Raw genomic sequence first — 10,602 nt, 5'->3', positions numbered from 1 at the left:
CTATACCTTATTGCCTGTTGCACAGTCCACCAGGAAGCCCAGGACTCTGAGAACCACACTGCTCACACCCACGGGACACTGATTCAGGGTCACATTTTCAGCATCCCCCAAGGTCAATCCATACTCAGTCTTTTATACTCCTGAGATGGTGAAGACTCTGGAAGATGGCCAGGAGAATGGTTGTCTGCTAACATCTCTTTGAGATTTCCCACATTGTCCTCCTCCTCTTCCTTTTCTGTGTATGACTGTAGTACATGAATCACATATTCCAAAAGCAGTATGAAACACATGCTAGCAGCCTATATTTAAATAACCCAAAATGAATAATTAGATAAACAAACAGATCACTGTGAAACTAACAACTTTTCTGGAGCCTTTTAACTCCTGTATACTACAGACTCACTCCTATAGCTGATCTTGAGGGATCTTGGGCAGGGTCCATCACCCATGTGGCATTCTATATCCAAAGAATCCCAGCAAGGTGACTTTTGAACAGAGAGCACAGAAAACTAAGTAGCCAGAGTCACAAAAGGGAACTTAAAACCCATCTGGTGGGAGATGAGGGAAAAGCAAATCCTACAGAGAAATGGTGATTGTTAAAAGATAACTTTTGATTAAAGTACTACCACAAATCTTACACGGATATAAAATGAACATGTGTAAAAAATTAAGAACAGAACTACCATATAATCCAGCAATTTCTCCACTGGGTACCTACCTCCAAAACTTGAAAACATTGGTACATAAAGACATATGCACCCCCATGTTCATTGCAGCATTATTCATAGTGGCCGAGACATGGAAGCAACAAAAGTGTCGTTTGATAGAGATTGGATAAAGGAGATGGGGTACATCTATACAATGGGATACTATACTCAGCCATAAGAATCGATAACATAGTGACATTTACAACAACATGGATGGACCTTGAGAACATTATACTGAGTGAAATAAGTAAATTGGAAAAAGCTAAGAACTGGATGATTTCACACATAGATAAAAGTGAAGTGGTTACCAATGGGAAGGAGATGTAGGGGAGGGCGGTGAGGGAGAGGATGGGGGGAAGGGTGTAAAGAGGGACAAATATAAGGTGACAGAAAATGATTTGCCTTTGGGTGATGGGTACATAACATAATCAACAGTTCAAATGCTATACAAATGTTCACCTGAAACCCATGTACTCTTATTGATCAACGTTACTCTGTTAAAGTTAAGTTTCTAAATAAAATTTAAAAATTTAAAAAAATGAACATGTATCATAGATTATATGTAATTCATGAATAAGTGAGGGAACTAGTACATTGTCACAACTGGTTCAAAGGAGAATTCAAAACACTAAACACATATAGAAGTAAAGAATGCTGGCATTTATTCACAAAGAGATGCAAAAAGGATCTGTCCTCCGGGGTGGTCATTAATTGCATCCACTTGACTCCTCCAGTTTGCATTTGTGGGAAGGACTACCATTTGCATTATGATCAGTTTAATATAAGGTGGAGAGTTGTGAAATAAAAGACAGTGATAGGTGGAAACAACCCAGAATGGATGCCGAACACTTTTGCCCATTTCAAAGCCTTTCACCCATTGCAAGTAATTTTTTTTTTGTCCATTTCAAAATAGTAGCTCTTTTCTACTATTCCTTGATGGACTTGTGATTAAAAGATACTGTGTTCATGACATGGTATAACCTGGTCTGAAATAAGCTGGACTAACAACTCCTGGCCTGTTTAACCTTGGAAACCACTGCCTATGTGATGAAGACTTCATATGGAGGTCCAGAGACAGTAGCTGGGGAAGAGCTACAACTACAGGACTGGATTTCTTCCCATGATTGCATAGAAATCTGCTCTACCACTTTAGTTTGCAAAAGAGTTAGCATAAAGTAGAGCCATTTATACTTCATTAAAGGGGATGTCTTCCCTACAAATGGTTGTCACCTATGTGGCAGTTTACAGCAGCAACCCTTGAAAGAACTCTACAGTGTTTGCAAAACTGACCTAGAGTAGGGCGTGTCTTCTCTTCCTTGTTCTGCCTGCCTGCTGGGAAGGCATCAGGCAATGCTCTGAAGTGAGGCTTCTCACCTTAATTAGTGTGTAAGCTCTTAGGGCAAAGATTTTGTCTCTCTTTCCACTGCTCTATGCCCATGCCCAGAAAAGTGGGACTTTGTAGGGACACAGTAAGTATCTGTTGAAATTAATGATCTTTTCCATGGGGCTGTAGGATTCTGTGGTGAAATCCCCTTCTAATAACTGCTATCCTGCATCTGAACCACAGAGGTGAAAGATGTGACCTTTCCCGACAATAAGTTTACAAAATGTATACTACTTCACCCTTTCCGCTGTCTGCAAGCATTGCTGGCTTTATCAATTGTTACTCCTGAAAGCTAAATATGGGTGCTCCCAAGGGCCTATTTTTTCTCCATCGTATTCATCTCCCTTGGTGCTTTCCTCAAGATGTTTCAAAGCACACAATTCAAAAACAAGGGGATGCTTCCAACACATCCAACAATGATGAATGAGAAAATGAAGTGTGGCCCAACTGTTTGGTAGACTCTTATACTGCCATTGAAAAACAGCTGCTATAGATTTGTATAATTTTTTTTGTGTGTCTAGGTAGTATTTTACATAAAAAGTTAAAAGAATATGACTAGGTTCTACATAGAAATATGAAAAAATCTTATTTTAAAGGTAGAATACAAATGTCCTGCATTCTCTGACTTACCAAAACTGTCTCTGTGGCAGTAATGGCTTTGCTCATGGTGGTGAGAAGGAAATGCCATCTTAGCTGGAAGCTGGCAGCCAATTTGATGAACTTCTCTTTGCTTCTGCTTGGCTATTACATTTTGTGAGAAAAAAAATTGGGTTTTATGACAAAATGAAGACCATGTTTTCAAATGCATACATTTGTCAGGCACAGACATTTTCAAGGAGCCAAATGAGAAGAAGAAAAAGAGGAAGAAGAAATGATACAATGAGAAGTCAGGCAGTGGTCCACTGGCACACTGGCCCTTTTCTGGTCTTGATTTATCTTCTCTAGAGATGGTTCTAGGGAATAACCATGTAAGGTTGATGGAGAGAAAGAAAGAGGTAAAGAAATTGCCTCCTTTTCTTTTTTCTTTTTTAAACTGAATACACTTGTGAAGTGTGACAGGGAAACACTTTAGGGACAGCCTCATCAAAGTCCACTTGGCAGTTGTTGTTGAGAGTATTGGTGGACAGTTTATCTTTGCCAAGTCTGTTAATGTGAAAAAGTAGCCCTGAATCCCATAATAATAAAAAGTAATGGTGCTGATCTTGGAAAGCACAAAGCTATGTAAATCTTCTGAGGACTGTAAGGTTCCACCTGTATGCCTAGTGGAGCTGAGGCTATCTGATAGCTCGACTGGCACTTAACTGGGCACCAGTGAGATGCTTCTACAGGTAGACAAAGAAAGTCTCTGTGTAGATTGAGAATAGCCTTGGACCACACTTTAAATAAAATAAATGACAACCAATAAAATCATATGAATTTCATATGCATGTGTTAAGATGAATGGTCCTGAAGCCTCCCTGAATCTCATCATATGCATGTGGGACCATCCACTGACTCAGCCCAAGTCTCTGAAGAAGAGATGGAGAGACAGGCTACACATGAGGACATGCCTTTTCTTATCTTCCCTTCTCTTCCCTTTTCCCCCCACTGAAATCTCCCTCAATGTACCAAAGGACTGTCCTGGGTTTTGGGTATATGTGAACTCCTTTCAGTAGAAGCATCCTTCTTACATGACATCTGACCACCTGGGCTGGCATTTCTGATCACCTGAAATGAGCTCCTGGAAGGAACCATGGTGTTCATCAAACCCAAAGACACTTCTGAAAGTATAGGGAGAGATAGCTTTGGGAGGTTGGTGCTTTCTGCACAAATGTTTAGACATGAACCACAAACACTGAGTATTCCTCTCTAACTTCAGTGTGGCACTCCAGGATCCTACATTTGGAAATTCTCTTGGGCCCACTGCATGAGAACCAGCAGAACAGAACAGGTGACACAATTGAACATTTCCCCTGCTAGCATGCAGCCAGATGCCAACAGCTGAAGCCATCATTCATCTCTGAAGTCTAATCAGAGATTCACGTTTATAAAATGTAAAGCCCTAGGTTTACATCTGAACCCTCTGAATATTTTATTGACAATTGTCTGTTTGTTTGTTTATTTTATCAGCCAAAATGTTTTACATAAACAACCCCTTCAAAGGCATGCAGTTACAAAACACTATTTCCTAACATGACTCATTTGTGAAGGCCATATATGGGATGATGGAGATTTGGGAAACATGTGGCGTTACATAGTTTAAAAGGAGCATGAGCCTGTTGCTGCTTTAAGATCAGGTTGCTCTTTTATTTCACTTGCCTGTGGAGACAAATCAGCAAATATATTGCTGCGAGAGATGCCAGAGAGCTTATTGCCTATGTTTTCTTCTAAGATGTTTATGGTTTCACGGCTTACATTTAAGTCTTTTATCCATTTTGAGTTCATTTTTGTGAGTGGTATAAGTTGGTGGTCTAGTTTCATTTTTTTGCAGGTAGCTGTTCAATTTTCCCAACACCATTTGTTGAAGAGGCTGTCTTTATTCCAATGTATGCTCTTATCTCCTTTGTCAAATATCAGTTGTTGATAAAAGTGTGGGTTTATTTCTGGGTTCTCAGTTCTGTTCCATTGATCTATATGCCTGTTCTGATCCACCCGGCACGCCTACCAGGGGAGAATGCTCTGCCCATCTGGGGTGTTGCTCTGCTGCAGCCAGAGCCATTCTAGTACCTGAGTCAGAGGCCACGGGGCCATCCTTAGCACCTGGGGTGGCTTTGCTCCGGTGGAGCCTTGGCTACGGGAGGGGAAAAGAGAGACAGAGAGGAAGGAGAGGAGGAGGGGTGGAGAGGCAGATGGGTGCTTCTTCTGTGTGCTCTGGCTGGGAATTGAACCTAGGACTCCTGCACACCAGGCCGATGTTCTACCACTGAGCCAATCGGCCAGGGCCTAGGAATGCCCTTGTTGATCAAGCTATCCAAAAGAAAATTATTTGGAGCAACCACAACAGATCGAGCAATTCAGTCTCATACTATTCATCACCAGAATGCTGCAGCCCTGTGTAAACAGTTTCAGCTTTCTCGGGAAGCAGCACAGCAGATTGGGAAATCCTGTCCAAGGGGTCCTATACTACAATCTGCCCCTTCATTTGGAGTTAACCCTCAAGGACCCCTACCAGGACAACTTTGGCAAATGGATGTTACTCATATACCTTCATTTGGCAAACAGTCCTATGTCCACGTTACAGTGGATACATATTCTGGATTTATAGTAACCTCTGTCAGAACAGGAGAGGCTGCTAAGCGTGTTATAGCTCATTGTCTGTATGCATTGTTCTATTATTGGATTTCCTAAACTGGAAGCTCCAGATATATGGAAAAGATTTATATAGGCAAATGGGGATCCTCAAACCCCTCAGCGAGATCTTCTGAGCATGGCTTTTAAGATACCTAGAGGCAGAAAAAGCCCAATAGAGATCAGGGGAACTACCAGCTTTTAGGATACGCCCTTAAAGGCTCCAATGCCCCAAAGGGGTCTCATAGGATGCCATCTGGGTCCTGCTTCAATAGTGGAAAGGAAGGTCATTGAGCTAAAGCCTGCCAGACTTACATGCCTCTGCTGTGAGGAAACAGGGTCACTGGAAGGTAGGCTTCCCCCTCGCTCCTCTAAGGGAGGGTTCAATCTCTTCCAGCCCTGCTCCAGCCACCTATGACCTAACCTTGCTCAGAATTCTGGGGTTTGTCACTGAAGGCTAAAGGTGCCCAGGGCCATCAGCCCCATCTACAACACTGTGGATGAGCCTAGGGTATTTCATCCAAGAAGCAGGTAAACTGATCTCATTTGCACAAGGGCCACTTAACTATGTCTTGCCTGAATAGTCAGGTTTTTTATTCTTCCCTTGAAGATCTCTGTTGTGGGTGTTGATAGTCCTATTTTCTGCTGCTTTGTTTAATATATAGTGTTTCCTTTATTCCTCCTACCTCAATGCCCCACTCATATTTCAGGCTGGGACCTACTCCTAATTTAGAGCTCTCTTTCCCCCTTTTGCCAACTTCTATTATGAATCTACCTTTGCCACCCAGCTTAGTGTATCCCAAGGTTCTCTTTACCAAGCCACAGTCACAGAGCTCCAGGGAAAAGCAACCTGGTCTCATCTCTCCAGGCAGAGGAGGACAGAAGCTCCATATCCACACATGCTGAATATGGCTTTTCCAGTCTATCTGAATCATTACTAGCTAGAAGCAGCAGTCATTGGGACTTGGACGTGAGCTGCAAAGTATAGAATGGTGACAACAATTCCAGTGCCATGTGGACTTTTCCTGGATGTGGACTTTTCCTGGACTCCTGCTCCTTGTGACAGCTCCTAACAGACTGAACTGGGGTGGGGTTGCATTTTTCAGGGATTTGGCATGGTGTTGGGGCCAACTTGGACTTAGTGAACATGTTAAAGACACTACTTTTTTATGGATTCTTGCTGTATTGGCCAAGAGTTTGCTTAAAGGCTTTATTCACTGTAAAAAAAATAGAAGACTAGATAAAGAAGATGTGGCACATATACACCATGGTATACTATTCAGCCATAAGAAATGATGACATCGGATCACTTACAACAAAATGGTGGGATCCTGATAACATTATACGAAGTGAAATAAGTAAATCAGAAAAAAACAAGAATTGCAGGATTCCATACATTGGTGGGACATAAAAACGAGACTAAGAGACATGGACAAGAGTGTGGTGGTTACAGGGGTTATGGGGGGCAGGGGGAGGGAAGGAGGGAGAGGGGGAGGGGGGTACAATGCAAACTAGATAGAAGGTGATGGAGGACAATCTCTCTTTGGGTGATGGGTATGCAACAGAATTGAATGACAAGATAACCTGGACATGTTTTCTTTGAATATATGTACCCTGATTTATTGATGTCACCCCATTAAAATAAAAATCTATTTATAAAGAAAAAAAGGATCAGGTTGCTCTTAAGGTTGAGTAAGGGGATTGAAAGCTTTGATCAGTGACAACCTATTCAATGAATAAATGTCTCAGTAGAAATGCAACTCTAGACACGTGACCATTATTACAAAGAAGTTTTGACAAAGATCAACAAGGAGAATAAATGCCATTCATAATCTGCAACAATGATTTTCAAGAAACAAATGATGAAAACAGACACCTGCCAAGAGTTGGAACCAGCCTTCGAGCTCTTTCCTGTAGAGTTTTCTGGTTTATCTCAGTAAGGTTTGCCACTACAATGCTCCCTGCAGTCTTTGTGAATGAATCTAGTTATTATTTCTGTCCTTTCTCCTCAACTAGGAGGACAGGGATACGGGCAAGGCCAGGTGAGGAGAGAAGGGGAGAGAGAGAAATGTGACCGAGGCTTAAAGGAAAAAGCCCCCAAAGTCCAGTTTCCAGTGCCACACCTTCAAGTGTTTGCTCTGCTCCAGAGCTGTCCTGTTCTTCTTCCCTAAACAGGTCCTTCAGTGTTTCATATGCTCACTGTATCCATATCAGTCTCTTATGAATGTTGTTTTTCACACTGTTCTCGACCTATCAACCCTTCTTGTCCCAATTTAAATCCTACTTCCTTCCTCAAGGCCTTTCATAACTGCCTCAGCCTGCAGAAGACAATGCCTCAAGGGTGGGAGGTGCCTAGTGACCTTGTTTTAGTCTAAGTTTTAATGTATAGCTCCAGGTCCCTACCTTTGCACCACAGGATTAAGTTCACTGTTCTGTGGCTTTCTTTGATGGCATTTTCAGTTCTGAAAGCGTGATTGCTGGTGGGAATGGTGGTGAGGATTAACTCAAAGAACCCCACTGAAGTACTGTATTTCCCCATGTATAAGATGTACAATTAAAAAAAAATTGGGGTCTAAAAACTGGATGCATCTTATACAGTGGTTGTAGATTTTTTTTACTTGTATTTCCTGCTTTTTCACACTTGTTGTCTTTGCGCTCATTGTTTCGCACTTGTTACTGGTATATTATGGCAGGTTATGTTTTACCACGTTCTGCCCATGAATGGCTCAGAAAAGATTTTCATGCAGTGCTGAATTCAAGTTACAAGTGATCCAGTTTACAAAAGTGAATAGAAATCATGCTGCTGAATGTAAGTTTGATTGAAAAACTGAGAAATCAATCTGAGACTGGCTACAGGAAGAAGAAATTTTACTGAAAACACCATGGCAGAAGAAGGCCAGGAGAGGCAAGTCAGCAAAATGGCCTGATTTAGAGAGGGAACTGAAGAGACGGATTGAAGAACAAAGGGCAATTGGAATTCCTGTGTCCACAAAGATGGTTCAGCATGAGGCAAGAAGAATTGCTGATGAAAAAGAAGTTACTGATTTCAAAAGAGGACACAAATGATGCTTCAAGTTCATGAAACGGAATGGACTAAGCATGCGTACATGCACCAGACTTGCTCAAAACATGCCTGAAAGTTGTGAGCAGAAGGTCCTTGAATTTCATCATTTTGTCATTCAATGTCAGAAGACACATCAGTGTGAGTTGGGACAGATTGCAAATATCGACAAAGTCCCCCTGAAGTTTGATATCCCAAGTAACAGAACTGTTGATAAAAAGGGGGTGAAAACTGTAACTGTGAAGACAAGTGGACATGAAAAGAGCCATTATACAGTTGTTCTAGCTTGTTGTGCCAACGGAACCAAGCTGCCTCCTATGCTGATTTTCAAATGCAAAACAATGCCAAAAGAACACATTGCTCAAGGAGTGATTGTTTACGTTCATGACAAGGGTTGGATGGATCAGGATGGGATGAAGATCTGTTTTGAGAACGTTTGGAGAAGAAGACCAGGTGGGTTCTTATGCAAACCTGCCTTATTGGTGCTTGATCAGTTCAGGGCACACATAACAAAAACACAGAGAAGATTGCTGCAGAGCAAAAAACAAAACTTGCTGTCATACCCGGAGGCTTGACATCTCACTCCAACCACTTAATGGCAGCATTAACAAACCCTTCAAAGCTGCCATGAGAGACAAATGAAACCAATAGATGAAGTCTTCTGAAGACAGTTCGACACCAGCAGGAAGAGTGAAGAAACCAACTATAGGAGAAGTTTGTACCTATGTGGAAAGATCCTGGGATAATATCAAGATTGAGATCATTGTCAAGTCATTTAAGAAGTGTGGCATTTCAAATGCCATAGATGGAACTGAGGACGAGGCAATATATGAAGGCAGTGATTCATCATCAAACACAGATGAGGACAAGCTAATGGATGGGAGTTTTGACCGTGATGAGGAGTTGTATGAATTTTATGATGAATAAAACTTGAATTCAATAACTTTATGTAATACATTTTTTTTTTGCAAATTTCAGGTCCTAAAATTAAGGTGCATCTTATACATGAGGAAATATGGTAACTCTCAATTGGCATGTCGACCAGAAATACAAAATCCTCCTCACATTCAACATCAATTTATCTTTTTTATTTTATAAAATCAAGCCTGCCGCTTTAATGGTATGTTTCTGCAAGATACCCAGACAAGTATTATTCTCCCCAAACAGAGAAAACCCCTTCTTCCTCTTATATACTGTCACTTGGTGCACACACCCACTCACCCACATTCAGTGGCACACATGCAATCACTCACCCTTGCAGGCTCATTGAACACATACACACCTGAGCACACACATGCTCACCACATACGTGTACTCACCTGCAAACACACACCTGCCTGAGGTGCCAGCCTTTGATTCCTCTCTTGCTACAGGAATAAGACTCTACTTCTCTGTCCTCAACACCCACACCAGCCCAGACACATTTCTGTCCAGAGAAAACTCTTTTTCACTCTACCAGATCATGGGTACTCGGTGCTATTGTGCAGCTAGAATGATCAAAACCTACTTCTTCCCTTAAAAAAAAATATTGTTTTGTACCTGGAAGATAAATGTTTGGAGATTTGAAGACAGACAATTCAGGAATGCAAACAAGGTCTGTGATGTCCCCGGCAAAGAAATGAAACTGCTTATACCTATAAAGAAACAGAATGAACAAAAAGATTGCTAGCCACACAAAAGAATTTTACCTAGGCATTTGTTTACTAGGTAACCCAGGGGACAACATCTGAACAATAGTTCAAAAGCACACCCTGTGATTTCGCACTCATTTTGAACACAAAGGATGCATTCTAAGTCCAAATTTGTCACCTCTGTGGTCATCTAGTTCAGAGTTATGTGGTGTTGCATCCTAGGAACTATGTCTGCCACTTGTTGAATTGGGAAGAAATATTTTGAAATAATAACTACATGTTGCACTTAATTACATATCTGGCTTCCAATGAGCTCATTGCATGATATAGACATGATCTTGCCTATCCTTGTCATTTTCATTATGGGTGTAGTTTATTAATGTCCTATAACTGATGGTGAACATCAAAGCCACTGAGGGATGTTTTGTGCCTTGCCTGGGGTTACAGATTCAGCACAGATATGAAGGACAGAGCCTGAGCATGTCTGATATGGAAACTTGAGTCCTCTACCTGCAGGGATAGCACTGAAGAAAATGAACCAACTTTTGGCAT

The 10,602-nt window shown here is 41.5% G+C and overlaps 1 protein-coding gene across 1 annotated transcript in view; it reads right to left on the bottom strand.

Annotated features, from left to right (window-relative positions):
- RFX8 (regulatory factor X8) overlaps nt 1-10,602 on the bottom strand; it is a 96,355-nt gene continuing 85,753 nt past the window's right edge. Inside the window, 6 exon segments of the mRNA XM_066372689.1 lie at nt 1-98; nt 101-299; nt 719-726; nt 2,722-2,742; nt 2,745-2,832; nt 9,959-10,053. Coding sequence (XP_066228786.1) covers nt 1-98; nt 101-299; nt 719-726; nt 2,722-2,742; nt 2,745-2,832; nt 9,959-10,053 — 509 coding nt within the window.

The sequence above is a fragment of the Saccopteryx leptura genome, chromosome 3 (assembly GCF_036850995.1).
Source record: "Saccopteryx leptura isolate mSacLep1 chromosome 3, mSacLep1_pri_phased_curated, whole genome shotgun sequence".
NCBI lineage: Eukaryota > Metazoa > Chordata > Mammalia > Chiroptera > Emballonuridae > Saccopteryx > Saccopteryx leptura.
This window is presented reverse-complemented; position numbering and strand designations above follow the sequence as displayed.